This window comes from Chaetodon trifascialis, chromosome 4, assembly GCF_039877785.1.
Source record: "Chaetodon trifascialis isolate fChaTrf1 chromosome 4, fChaTrf1.hap1, whole genome shotgun sequence".
NCBI classification, from domain to species: Eukaryota; Metazoa; Chordata; class Actinopteri; order Chaetodontiformes; family Chaetodontidae; genus Chaetodon; species Chaetodon trifascialis.
Window position 1 is genome coordinate 19,207,866 of NC_092059.1, and position 17,911 is coordinate 19,225,776.

A 17,911-nucleotide genomic window follows, 5' to 3' on the forward strand; every position below is an offset into this window, starting at 1 on the left:
CTGCTTTCCTTATCTTTCAACATTAATGGAAAAGCGGAAAATTGATCTCAGATGACGCCCTACAGGCAGCTTCACTCTCTTCCCACTGCCTTTCTTTCCAGTGTCTAAGTTCAGCAGAGATAAGCAGTCGCATTCCAGTGTAATTGAGCACTTGTTTTTGCATTTCACAGCAGGTGTTTCAAACAATCTGATGACTGTGAAATGTTACATGTGAAAATATTTGGTTAGAAGTCTGTTTTAAGCTCCACTGTCCTCAGCACAAACATAGAGGTCTTGTTTTCAGCTACTTTGGTTTGTCTAATGATTTCTCAGTGTTTTCATGCCATTAGTGTGCTCGAAACTCTTTAAATCAAAGCTAAGAATGTTTCTCCTTTTTATTGAATTTTGTGTTGTTTCTGCACTGTAACGGCACTCCAACCTTTATTCATTTTGTTCCAAATTTGATTTATTTATTTTTTTCTCATGTCTTTCAAATATAACTTTCCTGTGTTTTTTGCTTTATGTAAAGCACTCTGAATTACCCTTGTGCTTCAGCTATCACTTGGTACAAAGATGGCCGACCGCTGACCAGTGCAGCTGGGGTGACTCTGCTGAAGCGTGGCCAGGTGCTGGAGATTGAACGGGCTCAACTTTCTGATACTGGGATATACAGATGTGTAGCGGTGAACCTGGCTGGAGTCGCTGAGATATCCCACAGCCTGCAGGTGTATGGTGAGTGTCTTTTTATATGACATACATTAAAGAGAGATTTACTGATCCTAAATGAAATCAGATAAGATCAGTGGCACAACACTGTTTCTCTATAATTAGATATGACTAAGGGACGCTTAATCAACTTCTTTAAAGTCTACCAGCACTGTCGAATTACAGTATCTGGTTATATTTCATGCATCGATGAAGTTATTCTTGACAGTTTCCTTTTTGTTGTTCTTGCAGTGCCTCCAGTCATCTCCAGCCGGGGTGGTACGGTAACAGTTGTGGTGAATGAAGCTGCCAGGCTGGAGTGTGAGGCCACCGGCGTTCCTCTGCCCAGCCTCACGTGGCTCAAAGATGGCAGCCCCGTGGCCAGTGTTTCACATGGCATGGAGGTACCCATAAGTACATGATTTAGATTTAGATTTACTAAGAGGCAAAATGTGGCATAATGTCTCCTCAAATTATGACTTTTAATAAAAGAATCAAATTCTAAACATATACCACATATATTCAAACTTATGGTGCAGTCACAGTAGGATTTTTGCTGACTGTATTTGTGTGTGTGTGTGTGTGTGTGTGTGTGTGTGTGTGTGTGTGGTGCTCTGTGGTCTGGTCTCTGACCTGTTTCTGTCTCCCTCTCAGGTGCTGTCTGGTGGCAGAGTGCTGTCTCTGAACAGTGCATTGGTTAGTGATACAGGCAGGTACACCTGTGTGGCTGTCAACGCCGGAGGAGAACAACAAAGAGAGTATGACCTGAGGGTTTATGGTGAGTAAATGCATGTGTCGCTGTGGCGCTCAGGAATTGTTCTTTGACAGTATTCTCTGGCATTTTACTGACAAAATAATTATCTGCTTAATTGAGAAAATAGCCATCAGATAAAGAAAATCTGAAAGTAAGTTACAGCCTGAGAAGGTGCCTTTTATCAGTAACAGTACCATAACTTTCATCATCTTCAGTACCCAGACTTAAAAAAATGCTGCACTGCATTACAAATAAAGTCAGACCATGGATGAAAAGTGTTGTTTTTATGTTTGGATGCTTCGAAATAAATCTTAATTTTGGTATCAAAGTAGTTGTAAAACATTGGCTTCATTAGGCAAGTTGCTGACAGGCTCTGTTGAAAGAACAGAGCTTATGTTTGGTTCTTCCTCTTCTTGACTTTAATGTCTTTTTAATGTCTTTCAACAGAGCACCAGATCCAGCACGAAACATGAACTGAAATACTGAAACAATATTTAAAAAGGCCTTGAGCGAAACACATGCATGCAGAGGAAGTATCATTGGACTAAATTTAGCTTTTCAATAAACCTTGTCAGTTTCCTGCACAGAGCTGAGCGTGATGGCAAATCATTTGTTATACAAGTCTAATCAAAGCTAATGTCACTGAGGTAATCGGAGACAAGTAGTTTACATATAGGGGATTGTAAAGGCTGTGTTCGTGTGTGTCTGTCCCTGTATGAACACATGTTAGCAGAATACAAACATCCACATGACTTGCGTTTCCTCAGAAAGATCAAAAAGAGCGTGTCCAGAGAAATTAAGGCAGATTTGTTGAGGTAATTGCTACCATTCTTCAGCAGCTTCCTGTGTCTGGCCAAATCCTGAGCAGAGGGCCTGTTTCTGTCCTTCCCCAATGACTTGTGCTCTGTCCGTCCAATAATCATAATGTGGGGAAAATTGGTCAGCAGTCATTTTCTAGATCAGGACAGATTCACCAAAAAAGACGAACTGTCTTTTGAGAAACTGATAAATGGAGGCTCAGATGAACAAAATTGCCACTTGATGTGATATTTAAGGACTCCAGTCTTCTGTTAGAATAGAGACATTGTCATACAGACTTGCAGACATTTCCTGAGCTGTTACATCAAAGTGATCAATTAACCACAGTTTGTCTGTCTGTGGCTCTGAGGTGTGTGTTTTCGTGTTTGTGCCACATGTAGATCATGTTCGGCTCAAATTCGGAGAAATCTCGTCATCTACCCATCTTCGCCTGTGATGATACTTTTATAGTCGCAGGGGAAAGGAAATGTTCTTGTGGAATTTCTTTGCTCATTAAGTCATTATGTGTCACAGTGTGTGTTAGCAATTTCCATGGAAATAAGGTACTTTGATTGTTGATACCACAAACAAATGTTGAACTGGTTAAATGGTGCTGTCATACCCCAAGATAGAATTAGTGCTTAAAGAGCATCAGATGCCCAATTTAGCAGAGCCTGTGCATCTCAGGAAACAATTATTCTGTTTGCTCATGAGGTAATATCAGAGCTTGCAGCGTTCAGAATGGCTCAGCAGGCTGACTTTCAAGGTCAATCATGTGAATATTTCTTATCAGTACCTCATTCAGGGGCTGATTTTGTATACATGGTTTTCTTTTCAGAGGAGATGTTTGATGATATAATCTGTAGCTTGCCTCCATGTCCGCCATAGTGCCCCCAAACATCAAGGGTGAGGAGGTGAATGCCACAGTGATGCTCGGTCGTCCGGTGGAGCTTCACTGCCAGAGCGATGCCATCCCCCCACCTACCCTCTCCTGGCGCAAAGATGGCCGCCCACTCTTCAGGAAGCCTGGTTTGACTGTCTCAGAGGATGGCAGTGTGCTCAAGGTAGAGTCATAGTTAGAGATTATAACAGTTTTGTAAATCTTTGTAAGAGCTGACAGTGTATTCACCTCTTTTTCAGAATGAATACCATGTTTATTAGCTGTAGAGTTCAGAGTTGTTTCCATGTGTCATGATTTGTCTGTGAATGTAATTGTTAGGTCGATAGTGCCCAGGTGCAAGATTCAGGCAGGTATTCCTGTGAAGCCACCAATGTTGCCGGCAAAACAGAGAAGAACTATAACCTCAATGTGTGGGGTGAGTTAATCTTAATTTTTGGCTTTGTATGTTTGTTGTTATGTTCATAAGGAAAACTGATTCTGTAGTCGATTCTGACAAAACTGAAACATTGAACGAAGTTGTTGATGCAGTCTGTGAAAGACTGCAGGGGCCTGTTATCGTTAAGACCAGTGTTTGAACTGAACTGAAGCCAATGGTTTTTGATGACACCAATGTTTGAAACTAATTTTGGTTTCAGTTCTACATCCACTGTTCTGTGTTTAGCTTCCAAGGTTGGTGTGTTCTTATATTGCTAAGTTTTCATATTTAGGAATGGTATAAATTTTATTATTAACATTCTCTCTGTCGACTTACTTACATTTTATTTTCCTCAGATTTGTCACAGCGGTGTTTTTCCAGTGCTAGGCTTTGCTCTTAATCTCTTAATGCACCAGCATGTACCTTGAATGAGATGTGAGCACCTCCTCTTGGTGTCCTGTCACTATTACAGTTTCTCCCAGTATTCGCGGCTCGGAGGAGGTGTCCCCTCTGTCTGTGACTGAAGGAAGTCTCATCACCCTGGTGTGTGAGTCCAGTGGCATACCGCCCCCCAGCCTCACCTGGAGGAAGGATGGTAATTGAATCAGTGTGACAATGACAGCAAAGAAGTCTGCTGTGTGGACATTGTATGATGCACTGAATACAGTGCAGGTGACATGTTTGAACACCATACGTAACCTGTGTTTTGTCTCCCAGGTTCTGAGCTCAAGTCAGACCAGCGGCTCAGGGTTTTGTCAGGAGGCCGCCAGTTGCAGATCTCCAGCGCTGAGAGGACAGATGCAGCCTCCTACACCTGCACAGCTTCCAGCGCAGCCGGCACCACTTCCAAAGAGTACAGCTTACAGGTTTATGGTACGCGTGTGGCACCGTATCTGGTCAAAGTCATTTCTGTTGTCATTTTGCCTTTTATCACATCGGTTACGAGGAGGAAGTTATGTGTTTTATATATCGGGAGGCAATAGCACAGTGTTTAACATGGCAAAAGAGGAGGCAGCAGCCTACAATAGGTTTCCTTTATTTGTATTATTTGGGATCAGGGCTTAGACGAGTGCAAGACAGCAAATTGATAAAAATGAGAAGAGGCATTCAACAAATCTATATTTGTAACATGTTTAAAAGGACAAAAGCTTCATGAAGATGACTTGCTCCTCTTACACAGTGACTGACAGTTTGGCAGAGAGGTATTTATCTTTACAGTAAAGCCAGACAGTATGAAATTTTGTGGAACCGCTGACATTATACACTTAACAAATGTTGGCTATGCTATAAGTGCTTAGCATCTCTTGAGGGAGCACGTGCACCAACTCACTTGATTTTCTCACTTCAGTCCGCCCTTCCATCAGACGCAGCGAGGGCGTCAGTGATGACATCGCTGTGACAAAAGGAGGTGACGTGACCCTGCAGTGTGCTGCAGAGGGCATGCCACGACCAGCTGTGACATGGCTGAAAGATGGGCGGCCTATCACGGGCCAGCATGGTGCCAAGGTTCTGAACGAAGGGAGGCTGTTGCAGATTAAAGATGCTAAGGTGTCAGACACAGGACGCTACACCTGTATCGCTGTTAATGTGGCAGGACAGGCTGACAGCAAGCATGACATCAGTGTACATGGTATGAATTATCGGCTGTTTCTGAAGTTGTTTTTTTGCTTTAGTTTTTCTTGTTGTAATCATGAGTCTTCAGTTCGGAGAGGTACAGTCCATCTCAAAGTTTTACATTGTCTTTCTGTCTCTGTCCCTCATCCCCTCTCCTCCTGTTCAGTCCCACCTAATATAATCGGTCAGGTAGAGGTGCCAGAGAATGTGAGCGTCGTCGTGAAGAACCCAGTGGCTCTGAGCTGCGAGGCCTCTGGCATCCCCCTTCCTGCCATCACCTGGCTGAAGGATGGTCGGCCAATCAAAGCTTCCAGCTCAGTGCGTGTTCTCTCAGGTGAGTTCCTGATTTTCTGGGCATTCTCTGACGTTGTGGAGAAAGAGATTTTAACTGACTTTAAGATTGTGTTCGTATTGTATTCGTGTCAGATCTTCAAAGGTCTATAACATTCTTTGTTAGTTCACTGTCCCATTCATGAAGGAACAGACTCAAAGAAAGCAAGTCACCAAGAATGTGAATGATAGTCTAAATTTTCAAATGAGTATCTGGAACTATTTTGCTTTCTAGCTGGGTTTCAGAGGGCAAGCACTTGCAATACATCACCAGTAATTCAGTGTAATAGGATCATTGCAACTGGGGCCAAACTCAACAGACAGAGATTTGTGAAAGAAGACAAACAGGAGCAGCTGCTTTGAAATGTGTTTTTAAACATTTAACAAGATGTATTGGGTGCTTCCACATTGAACTGGGGCCCCTGAAGTTAAGCATACTACCTAAATTGCTTGAGCAGAACTTAGATTCCCATGCTTGGCCGAGTTGCCTCAGTTGTTTTTTAACTTCTCTACATAATGTACATATACTCAGGAGAATGGGGGAATGTTTGGCAACAATTATGATGCGATGGTACTCATGTGGTCAGAAGGGTAGGCTCATATTGAGGTATATCAAATAGGTTAGTATGCGTAAGATACAGTATTGTCGTGTTCCGTCGATGTCTGACACTTGTTTTCCAGGAGATTCTCATGAACCCTGTTGTTTTTAAAGACAGATGGCCTTAGTCTTGAATCTCATTAAACTGGTATGCAAATGTTTTAACAGCTGTGAGCCTCAGAGTACATTTTTCCATTAATTGATTCCAGTTTTCAAAGAGGGATGATTTACTTTCAGCAGGCTTGAAATATTGTTAGCACATCCTTGGGACATTTTCCTTCTGTGAAAAAAACAGCAGGTTTATGCTGACATACCCTTTGAAAACATTCCACGATGACAATAGATAAATGCGAATAAATAGCCCATTTAATCTCCAGGGGGTCGGAGCCTGCGTCTTATGCACGCTGCAGTGGAGGATGCTGGGAGGTACACCTGTATCGTGTCGAACAGCGCTGGAGAGGAAAGGAAGAACTTTGACCTTGATGTCCTCGGTAAAGTGACGTCCATGGGTCAAGTTCAAGCTTTTTAATGAATGGGGAGACCATGTGAACCATGTAATTAATGTTCAGTCTGTTTCAACAGTTCCACCAAGCATTGTAGACGAGGGAACAGTGGTGGACACTAAAGTCAGGGAGAAACACAATGTTACTCTCACCTGTGAGGCGTCAGGTAATTTCCATAATATATACATCTCTGCATTGACATCTAAATCATATGCTCTGCTAATGAAAATTCTCTTTTGATCAATCTTTAATGTGAATGACTTTTAAGATTCAGCAACCACTGTCTACTGCCACTTTGTTGACCTTACCGTATGATTTCCCAGGCAACCCTGTACCGGAGATTAAATGGCTGAAGGACGGACAACTGTTGGTGCCTGACAGATGGCACCAAGTTTTGTCTCACGGTCGTTTCCTGCAGATCTCAGGGACCCAAGTCGCAGACACTGGCAGGTACAGCTGCCTGGCATCTAACAGCGCGGGGGATCGCAGCCGGCACTTCAACCTCAATGTCCTGGGTACAGACGCTACTCTTTTAATCCACCAAAGATCATCTCTAGAATGAATGAAACTTTTTGAGATGAACTTGAGTCATATTCTAGATTCTGCTCTTCCCTCCCTTTTTTCCAGTTTCTCCCACTATTGCTGGGTCAGGTCCTGATGGCTCTGCAGAGGAGGTGACAGTAACTCTGAGCAGTCCAACCTCTCTGTTGTGTGAAGTCCAATCCTACCCTCCTGCTCTCATCACCTGGCTCAAGGACGGCACTCCGTTCGAGTCCAGTCGCAACGTCAGAGTCCTTCCAGGTTTGAGATCACGTGCACAAAACCATAAAGTCGAGTGGAATAGAATGCTGTAGTATAGTGGGTACAGCTTTTGTCAATTCTAATGCTTTCACAGGTGGGAGAACGCTGCAAATCCTCAATGCTAAAGTTGAAGATGCTGGGAGATATACCTGTGTGGCCACTAATGAGGCTGGAGAGACACTGAAGCACTATGAGGTCAAAGTTTATGGTAAGATTCCTCTATCTTTTAATACTGCTGTATCTTTCTTTAGCCCAGAGAGTACAGTATAAAGCTTTTCATATGGCAAATCTCAGTTAGAGCATAGACTATTGTGTATGCTTACATAAACATGTAAATTTAACGAACATCGCTGATAAGAATTCTCACTGATCAAATTTATAACTGTACTTTAATGTCGTCTGTAAATTCTTGAAAACTGATCACATAAACATACTAATATACATATGGCAAAGTAATAGAAAACATGTTTCTTGAGTCCAGTTCCCCCTCAGATCAATAAGAATGATATCCCAGGAGAAGGACTGGCCCCCAAAGAGGTCAAGATTAAGGTCAACAGCACGCTGACCCTGGAGTGTGCAGCTCAGGCCTTTCCTACTCCAGCACTGCACTGGTACAAGGATGGACAGGTAGAAATCTGTGTGTATACTGTAAAAGATTCAAGTTTGTAATAGATAATCTCCCGTCTCATGTTTTATTTTTTTGTTTTTTCCCTCCACAGATCCTGCAGGCAGATGGCCATGTGTCCATAACAGCCAACGGTCGTATTGTTCAGATCAGACATGCTCAGGTGTCAGACACTGGCCGCTACACCTGCGTAGCCACAAATATAGCTGGAGAGGATGAGAAGGACTTTGATGTAAATATACAAGGTGAACTGGGTTGACTGATGCTGATGTGTTGTGCATTTCATGGGCTCAAACAGTATTGTCTTGCTCTTGTTTGTGTTTTTATTGTAAAGTCAACACTGCATATTGTGCCTTTAAAATATTTTTTAAACTTTAAACATTTTTCTCTTTTTTCCTCTCTTATTCAGTTCCACCTAATTTCAACAGGCCTGGTGGAGCTGGCGATGCCACGTCTTCCCCAGGCTTTGGAGGGGACGTTCGAGATGTGATACTCAACAATCCTGTGTCTCTGTACTGTGAGACCAATGCTGTCCCTCCTCCAACACTCACCTGGTACAAAGATGGACAGCTGCTGACCTCCAATGACAAAGTTCTGATCTTGCCAGGTGAGATGGGCAAAGAGAACAGAAAGAAAGCGAGGGAGCAAGACGAAGAGTGATCTTCTACTAATGAGTTCTGTTTCCAGGTGGGCGAGTGCTACAGATTCCCAGAGCCCAGGCTGAAGACTCAGGCAGGTACACATGTGTGGCTGTCAACGAAGCAGGAGAAGACTCCATTCAGTATGATGTTCGAGTGTTATGTGAGTAAAAACACTTTTCTTTACAAGGTACAAGTATCATTCAGTTTATGAAAGAGTTTCTCATGCTCTGTTTCTATCCTGCATCAGTGCCCCCGATCATAAGGGGAGCAGACAGTGATTTGCCTGATGAGGTCACAGTCTTAGTCAATAAAACTACCCAACTGGAGTGCCACGTGGATGGAAACCCTGCTCCCAAGATCACCTGGTTTAAGGACAGCCAGCCAGTCAGCTCTGATGGGCCACACAGAATCCTGTCCAATGGGAGAACACTTCAGGTAACAACCAGGGCAGCACAGGTCGTTGTTCTCAGCATGTCTCATAGCCCATTTTTGTTTTCAAAACCATTCCAGGTTAGTTAAGTCCAAGTAACTGTCATATACCAGTTGTCTGTAAAATCCACAGGAAGTCTTTAATCATCATGCGGATTCTGCAAATATGTGGAGCTGCATATGTACAAAGAGGCTCACTCACATGTTAATTCATGGTTTGATATCATGACCAGAAAAATAGAAACCTTTGAACAATATAGTGCAGTCCAACAGAAGGGACATGTAGTAAATTTAGGCAGTTTGTGAAGCTGTTGAATATTGGGTCCATCCACTTAAATGTACATGGCAGACTGTAAAGTCCAAGAACCACACATATTTACACTGGGAATATCTGTTCCATTAGAAAGAAGCACTCCATCACTTTAGGAAGACATATTCTCTCTGTGTCCTGTACAGTGGATCTGTGTTCTTACTCCATTCTGTATGTCTCCATCAGGTGTTGACTGCTCAGGTATCTGACACAGGGCGATATATGTGTGTGGCTGACAATGTGGCTGGAAGTGCAGAAAAATCCTTTAACCTGAATGTTCATGGTGAGTCACATAACAAACGGTACATTACATTTACATGGTGAATTTCCTGATTTTATCAATGTGTGAAAATATGAACCAGATGAAAAGATGGAATCACTCAAAGACTGTGAAAGACTGCATTGAAGCTGCTCTTTAAGATAACTGTAAAACTACTTTATTGTACTGAATGTTTCTTTTCTTTTTCCTTTCAGTGCCTCCCACCATTATCGGCCTGAGTTCTGAGACTGTGACCGTGGTGGTGAACAACTTTGTGTCTCTCTCTTGTGAAGCTACTGGTTTCCCCCCTCCCACCTTGAGTTGGCTAAATGACAGGGGCCCCATTCAGGCCAACACCAATGCGCTCATCATGCCAGGTACTGCGAGCTCGGGTCACATTTAACAGAATGAACATTTAGCGGTGGGTGACAACTGAATTTAAAAAAAGGAATTAGAATATCTGAAGCATGTCATGAAAATGATCAAGAACAACAACCAACTACAGAATTATTCAGTGTTTTTGTGTCCATTTGTGCCTTCAGGTGGTCGTACGCTACAGATTCTGAAAGCTAAAGTATCTGATGGGGGGAAGTACAGCTGTGTGGCCATGAACGCAGCAGGAGAGGCTTACAAACACATCCATCTGACCGTTTTTGGTGAGTCCACATCCACATTGTGTGTACTGTACATTGAATGTCTCACTTTGGCCTGACAGTAAATGTTTCCCTCTTTCTTCTGCCTTTCAGTTCCTCCGAGTATCCGGGACAGCAGTGGGGACTCTCCCGTGGTGGTGAATGTGCTCGTTGGTAAATCAGTAACTCTGGAGTGCGAATCCAACGCTGTGCCTCCTCCCACCATCACCTGGTACAAGAACGGCAGGGTGGTGACAGAATCAGCCAGCCTGCGCATCTTGGCAGAGGGACAGATGCTTGAGATCAAAGGCTCAGAGGTCGGAGATGAATGGATATTGTCTGTTCTTGTTCTCTGTCTTTTTTATTTTTTCAGCAGACTCATTCATCGATGGCATGTCAAGTCAAACAGGATGGTTATTGCTGTGATGTCGTTTTTCTTTGTTTTTGTTTTGATGGAGGTTTGAGTTTTTGCTGGAGTCACTCTTGTCTGTGTGGGCTCAGCCATAATAGATTTCACTTCTCCATCAAAATAAGTGAATGTGTCAAGTCTCCCTGCAAGGAGCAGGGTACAGCTTACTGTTGCTGTATTCCCTCATACCAGAGGGGTTTGTAATTAGGGACTATTGCAGATACACTGTAGATATAAGGCTGGGTCCTACCAATGAGTATCTGTTCTTTTCATGGGTTAGAGTAGGAGTTGTGATGTTAAGTCAAAACTTCATCTCTTGCTTCTCTCGCTAATTAACTAACTGTTGTTATTTGTTTTGGATTTTTTTTGCATCTTCCTCATATGCCTCCTCTGTTCTTCAGGTGTCTGATACTGGACAGTATGTTTGCAAGGCCACCAATGTTGCTGGACAAGTGGACAAGAACTTCCATTTGAATATCTATGGTAGCACATTACAGACATTCGTTTATTAAAAAATCTGAAAATTCAAGCTTGACATAATATTAAAGAAAAACCTCTGTCTCTTTTCAGTACCTCCCAGCATCGCTGGCCCAGCAGAGGAGAGTGTTGTAGAAACCATCAGTAATCCAGTCGTCTTCGCCTGTGATGCTACTGGAATCCCTCCTCCCAGTCTCGCCTGGTTAAAGAATGGACGACTCATAGGTACGCCTTCATTATTCATCTGCATCTTACATTTAAATCAAATAACATTTTGTTTCTTAACAAGTTTGCACAGGGTAAAAACATAAGTAAGCGTGGATGTTACAAATGGTACAGTAACTTTGTCAGTATCATATCATTTATACCAAACATGTGAACTTCATATTTCTTTAGAGAACTCTTTGGAATCTCTGGAAATGCACATCTTCTCAGGAGGAAGCAAGCTGCAGATTGCACGGTCACAGCTTTCTGACAGTGGCACTTACACATGCATGGCCTCCAACGTGGAGGGCAAGGCTCGCAAGAGCTACCACCTCACCATACAAGGTATGTGCACATACGGAGTCACTAGAAAAACATTCTAACCTTTTTCTAGCAACCAAATTAAAGAAAGCTTTGCAGAAAATTGCGCCATGTTCTTCTCAGGCATCATGTGTCATCCATGCGCTGTATGCATATTCTCTCTTAGTCCCTCCCAGTATCTCTGGGTCAGAGCTGCCCAGTGAAATGGGAGTCCTGCTAAATGAAAGCATCCAGCTGGTCTGTCGGGCCAGGGGAACCCCGAGTCCAACCATCCAGTGGTTGAAAGATGGGGAAGTCATCAACAACACGAGGAGCGCGGGACTCAGGTAATGCTAGCCACAGAAAAACAACAAAATAGAAGAAAATCTACAGCAGTGATGTTATAATGATGACGATGGGATGCTGCCTTTGTGTTCAGCATCAGTCCAGATGGCAGCACACTCACTGTGACTGGAGCTCACACCACTGATAGCGGCAAGTACACGTGTGTGGCCACCAACACTGCAGGAGAAGAGGACAGGATATTCAATCTGAACGTCTATGGTGGGTTTCATACTTTTTTCATGTATCATCCCGTACAACACTTGCCATGAAGAGTTTGTTTTCGTATCACTGACTTTGCTCTCCATTGACTTTTTCAGTGCCTCCTGTAATAGATGGCAACAGTGAGACAGTTGAGCAGTTGACCACAGTTCTGGACAGTTCTGTCAACATTGAGTGTGTTGCTACAGGCTCTCCTCCACCGCAGCTCAACTGGCTGAGAAATGGCCTCCCTCTGCCGGTGTCCTCACACATACGGCTTCTTTCTGCTGGACAGGTGCTCCGGTAGGTCAGTGGACAGGGTTCAAGAAGAGTTTGTAATAGTGCTGCCTTCGGAGTAATTTATTGTGTATCTTAGGTGTGTAAGATGGAATTATGGCAGTGCAGTTATATTCGGGTAAAACTGTGTTCATTCTTTATCTGTAAAATTTGCTACGAATTTTTTGTGTTTTCTCATATTTAGTCCTTAATTTAGTTGTGCAGTTATTATGCCTCCTTGTCAGCGATGTCATGGTCAGAGGCGTTATATTTTCATGTTTTGGTTATTTTAGAGTTGCAGTGTAATGGGTTACTTTTGTATCTGTCAGGATTACACGAACCCAGGTGTCCGACAGCGGCACCTATACCTGCATTGCATCAAACAGAGCAGGAGTGGACAACAGACACTATAACCTGCAGGTGCATGGTGAGTCTGAAAACATTGCTCACCTGTAAATCTCAGGAATAAATCAAACACCATTCCAAGGGCACAGTTCAGCAAAAAATGACAATCAGTCATATGTTGTATCATTCTCCTCAGTCCCTCCTGGTCTGGACGGGGCAGGGAGCACAGAGGACATGACTGTAGTCAGAGGAAACTTGGCTTCTCTGCTGTGTGTTGCTGATGGGACCCCAACCCCCACTGTGTCCTGGCTCAAAGAAGGGGTGGCTCTAATTCCTGACCCCCACCTTAAATTCCTCAACCTGAATACCACTGTGCGAATCATCCAGGCCCAGGTCAATGACACAGGACGCTACACCTGTGTGGCTAACAACACCGCTGGTCAAGCTAGCCGCCACTTCAACCTGAAAGTGCTTGGTGAGCAAAAGCAGATTGTAGCTCTTATTCTCCAGCTTCAGCTCTTGATTTAGAGATGAGAAAACAAATTGCATTTGTTTTCTTTGTCAGACCCTCCACGCATCAAGGACTCTGGTGTACAAGCAGAGGTGTCTGTTGTGGTTAATAACGTCCTGGAGCTACAGTGCGAGGCCTCAGGTATCCCTACGCCTTCTTTGACCTGGCTGAAGGATGGACGCCCGCTCCCACAGACAGACAGCCTGCGCCTCCTGCGGGGAGGAGAGGTGCTCCGTGTAGCCTCAGCACAGGTTAGGATTGCTGCAGTGAAAGCCCATGTCTTTTTTCTATAAAAACATTAAAATCATACTTTCAGTACATTTACTGATTCTGATAACACAAGTACAGCGATTGTAGTTCTTTTTTCCATTGTTTTCACACTTAGTCACACTTTTTTGTGCTCAGTTGGAGGACACAGGCAGATACAGCTGCTTAGCCAACAGTCCAGCAGGAGATGATGACAAGGAGTTCCTGGTTCGAGTGCATGGTGGGTAACACAGATATGTAAGACACATTGTAGTGTGCACTGCACATAACATCGTGGCCTGAAGGGTAATTAAGTAAAAACTAAAAGCTTGGGTTATATACTCCATGTAAGTTCCGATCTCTCTCTGTTTTGTCTTGTCATAGTCCCTCCTAACATTGCTGGGGACAGTACACCTCAGGACGTGTCCGTGCTGCAGAGCAGACAGCTGACTCTGGAGTGCAAGTCCGATGCTGTTCCACCTCCAACTCTGACCTGGCTCAAAGATGGCCAACCATTGCAGGTCAGAAATCAAACAAACAGCCATCCACATAATGTAATGACTACTTGTAAAAAGGTTTTACAAATTACTCTTTGTCTTTGTGCAGGCCTCTGCTCGTGTGCGTATTCTGTCTGGCGGCCGCTACTTACAGATCAACATGGCTGAGCTCGACGACAGAGCCCAGTACACCTGTGTGGCCAGCAACATCGCTGGCAAGACCACGCGCCAGTTTAACCTGGCTGTCCTTGGTACAGTTACACCTATTATATACAACTAGTGTACATATAGAGATGCTGTATGTCCTTTCTTATAGAGCTGAAGAAGAGGACAATTTGTCTTTTTCTTATTCCCTCTGTAATTTATCATAGGGCTGAATTCATTACCCAGCGACCAATCAGTAAAAAACAATGTGTTTGTCACCTGTCCCCTCAGTGGCCCCAACTATCAAGGAGGGTTCCCAGGCAGTGTCAGTGCACATCAACAAGCCAGCAGTGCTCGAGTGTATCGTCAGTGGAGTGCCACCACCTCGCGTAACCTGGAGGAAACATGGCGCCATATTAGCAGGAAACAACGCCAGGTAAGTCCACATCGTATATCAATTATCTGGTCTTGCTGATTCTTTTTCCTTCTGTTATTTGCATTATAATACAACAAAGGCTATAGTGCTCTCTGTGGTGAATATAAGAGTATTAATGGTCTCCGGGATATGAAATCTGCGCACTTCAAATTGCAGAAGTAGATCTGATTTGGAATTATTGGCATTTCTGTGATGTTGTGCCTTTGAACAAACGTGTGCAGGTACACATTTGCGGAGGATGGGTCACTACACATCCACTCTGCTCAGGTGACAGACACTGGACGCTACCTTTGCATGGCAACAAATCAGGCCGGGACACAACGGAAGAGAGTGGATCTGCAAGTATACGGTGGGTGGTGTTGTAGATATGTGCCAAACACAAGAAAAACTGTCTCAATCATCCACAAATACACGACCCAAGTAATTTTATGATCCTTGTTTCTCATCTTTCAGTCCCTCCTTCCATTGCTGACGGCCGCACCAATGTGACGGTTACAGTTAATGTTCAGACCACCTTGTCCTGTGAGGCCACCGGCATTCCCAAACCCACCGTCAGCTGGATGAAAAACGGTCGAGCCATCAATACAGACCAGAACCAGAATATGTACAGGTTGATCCAGGTTTTCTCCCTCTCTGTTTTCTAATTCAAGATTGAAAAACAAAAAGACAAAACTGCAACTTTAGAGACATTTTATATTTACTCAGCTCAAAATGAATACCTTTATTTCTTGTACGAGACATTGTGAGATGAACTTTTTAAAGTTATATATATTTCAATTCATTTTGACGTTTTTGTAGTGGACATCATAGAGATACAACTCCATAGATACTAACTTTCTTGGTATTTTCAGATTGCTGTCATCAGGCTCACTGGTAGTTATAGCACCCACAGTGGAGGACACAGCAGTTTATGAGTGTGCGGTCTCTAACGAGGCAGGGGAAGACTTCAGATCCATCAACCTCACTGTCCACGGTGAGTAACACAGCATTCATTGACAAATTGATCTTTCTTATTGCAGCATGTTCATTGATACTGTATCATGATGTTTCTGTTGTACATTTTCAGCATTTTTGACATTTAATTACCAGACAGCTCAGCCGTCAACATCTGATAATTTCCTAACATGTTCTAACATATGTCCCGATAGTTCCTCCATCTATAGCAGATGAACCCACAGAGCTTGTTGTAACCAGATTGTCCCCAGTGGTCATCGCCTGTACTGCATCTGGCGTCCCAGAACCCACAATCTACTGGAGCAAAGATGGCATGAAGCTTCCCAAAGAAGGACAGGGCTACAGCATCCTGCCCACAGGTCAAAATCATATTAATGCAGATAGCATCCAAAAATATCTACATTTATTCGGTAAAGTGTCCAAACTGTCTCCAAAAAATACTTAAATCACTAGCAAAATATGCTAATCACACACTCTTTTATTAGTATCAATATTGCTGACTTCAGTAAATTCTTGAACTGGTCTTGCTAAATTTAAAGAATACTTACTACTAATACTGCAGTAAGAAATCTACTAAGTGATAAATGTGTCAGGTTGCGTTGTAATTGTAGAGAACATGTTTTGATCAATAATTGTCTTTACTGGTAAGCTTTAGTAATTATGTTGATTTGGTGTGTGATGATCTGTGCGCAGGTCCGGTCGACATCACCTCAGCTGAGCTCAGTCATGCAGGACGTTATTCCTGCACAGCGAAGAATGCTGCAGGCTCCACCCAACGCCACGTGCATCTCACAGTGCAGGGTAAGAGCATCCTGAGAAACAATATATGAAGACGCACTGAAGTCGAAATAAAGCAGTTCCTTTTTGTTGACCTTGAGTGATACGTGTTCAGTGGTTAAAAAAAAATTCCGTTACCACTTTATTCTTTTCTTGAGATCTTTCTGAGCATCACTCTTTTCCCATCTCTCTGCTCAGAGCTCCCAGTGATCCAGACCCATCCAACCACCCTGGATGTGATCCTGAATAACCCCATCACCTTGCCCTGCAGGGCCACAGGCTCGCCTAGACCCACCATCACCTGGCAGAAGGAGGGCATCAATATACACACCACAGGTAGTTCATCTTGTTTTGGTGTGTATGTCAGTAATCACAAGTAATCACATATAACTTCATCACATCCCTTGTTTCACGCCAGGGGGAAGTTTCACAGTGCTGCCTAATGGGAGTCTGCAGATCTCTAAGGCCGCTGTGTTGGACTCTGGAATGTACATATGTGTTGCCCAAAACCCTGCAGGCACTGCGCTGGGCAAGACCAAGCTCAGAGTACAAGGTAGGGCACACACTCAGGCAATGGTAACTTGATTAATGGACATATTATGTAGCACTGTACAGGATAGTTTGAAGCTTGACATTGAGCCTATACTTACACGTAGCAGGGTATTTTGGAAAATGGATATTTTGGCCCCTCCGTTTTCAAAAATAACATTGTGCACACAACATTGTTGTCAAAACTGTTGTTGTTTACATGAACCCGGATAAATCCGCAGTCGAGCGCATCATAGCTATGCCAAACCAATGGGCGCGAGTGTAAACATAGGTCGCTCACATGACGGTAAGTATTTTCAGTCGCATGTTGAGACGTTTTGGAACCTAAAACGCTGTTTAATCCTGTTTTCGCGCCAACATAACCAGCGTTTTCAGAAATCTCCACTTTGGCCGGAGTTTTAAAAAATGATCGTTTTCTGTGACAAAAAAAACAAACTCTGTTTGCGTGTAAACGAGAGGCCAAACCGCATGAAAACATGCGTTTTCCCTAAGTGTAAATGTAGCCTCAATGTCAACATTGGATAGATCATAAGATTGTTGTGTTTTTGCAACTTCAGTAATGTTTATTTCAACTTCAGCTGTATCTGCTCCTTACCTTCAAAACACTTTATGTTGCCAGCACTGACATCTTATGTTCATAAAAGAAAGTTGATTTAATAACAAAAAAGACCAACTCATTTAATCCGATGAACCATTTCATTCTTTTATTTTTTAGGGTGATGATATTATAAAATATGACAACATACTGTACTGTGCAAAAGTTTTAGGCAGGTGTGAAAAAATGCTGCGACTAAGAATGCTTTCAAAAATCAAAATATTGTTCATTTATCAATTTACAAAATGAGCAAAGAAAAGAAAAATCAAAATCAAATCAATATTTGGCTTTACTACACTTTACCTTCAAACCAGCATCAATTCTTATTGGTATACTTGCACACAATCAACCAGT

General features: G+C 43.1%; 1 protein-coding gene across 1 annotated transcript in view; it reads left to right on the forward strand.

The window, feature by feature from the left end:
- Positions 1-17,911, forward strand: part of hmcn1 (hemicentin 1) — an 82,725-nt gene that overhangs the window by 52,845 nt on the left and 11,969 nt on the right. The window contains exons 38-80 of the mRNA XM_070961639.1: positions 535-711; positions 937-1,088; positions 1,339-1,462; positions 3,125-3,300; positions 3,456-3,552; positions 4,025-4,147; positions 4,270-4,425; positions 4,901-5,182; positions 5,333-5,500; positions 6,472-6,585; positions 6,677-6,763; positions 6,921-7,112; positions 7,225-7,398; positions 7,493-7,606; positions 7,880-8,025; positions 8,118-8,268; positions 8,433-8,630; positions 8,711-8,824; positions 8,912-9,099; positions 9,590-9,686; positions 9,878-10,039; positions 10,205-10,318; positions 10,409-10,611; positions 11,105-11,186; positions 11,274-11,405; positions 11,577-11,729; positions 11,872-12,031; positions 12,124-12,248; positions 12,347-12,530; positions 12,833-12,930; positions 13,045-13,323; positions 13,414-13,610; positions 13,765-13,846; positions 13,990-14,126; positions 14,212-14,353; positions 14,538-14,682; positions 14,904-15,031; positions 15,136-15,292; positions 15,534-15,655; positions 15,831-15,995; positions 16,330-16,437; positions 16,612-16,749; positions 16,832-16,966. Coding sequence (XP_070817740.1) covers positions 535-711; positions 937-1,088; positions 1,339-1,462; positions 3,125-3,300; positions 3,456-3,552; positions 4,025-4,147; positions 4,270-4,425; positions 4,901-5,182; positions 5,333-5,500; positions 6,472-6,585; positions 6,677-6,763; positions 6,921-7,112; positions 7,225-7,398; positions 7,493-7,606; positions 7,880-8,025; positions 8,118-8,268; positions 8,433-8,630; positions 8,711-8,824; positions 8,912-9,099; positions 9,590-9,686; positions 9,878-10,039; positions 10,205-10,318; positions 10,409-10,611; positions 11,105-11,186; positions 11,274-11,405; positions 11,577-11,729; positions 11,872-12,031; positions 12,124-12,248; positions 12,347-12,530; positions 12,833-12,930; positions 13,045-13,323; positions 13,414-13,610; positions 13,765-13,846; positions 13,990-14,126; positions 14,212-14,353; positions 14,538-14,682; positions 14,904-15,031; positions 15,136-15,292; positions 15,534-15,655; positions 15,831-15,995; positions 16,330-16,437; positions 16,612-16,749; positions 16,832-16,966 — 6,378 coding nt within the window. The remainder of the gene's footprint in view (positions 1-534; positions 712-936; positions 1,089-1,338; positions 1,463-3,124; positions 3,301-3,455; positions 3,553-4,024; positions 4,148-4,269; positions 4,426-4,900; positions 5,183-5,332; positions 5,501-6,471; positions 6,586-6,676; positions 6,764-6,920; positions 7,113-7,224; positions 7,399-7,492; positions 7,607-7,879; positions 8,026-8,117; positions 8,269-8,432; positions 8,631-8,710; positions 8,825-8,911; positions 9,100-9,589; positions 9,687-9,877; positions 10,040-10,204; positions 10,319-10,408; positions 10,612-11,104; positions 11,187-11,273; positions 11,406-11,576; positions 11,730-11,871; positions 12,032-12,123; positions 12,249-12,346; positions 12,531-12,832; positions 12,931-13,044; positions 13,324-13,413; positions 13,611-13,764; positions 13,847-13,989; positions 14,127-14,211; positions 14,354-14,537; positions 14,683-14,903; positions 15,032-15,135; positions 15,293-15,533; positions 15,656-15,830; positions 15,996-16,329; positions 16,438-16,611; positions 16,750-16,831; positions 16,967-17,911) is intronic.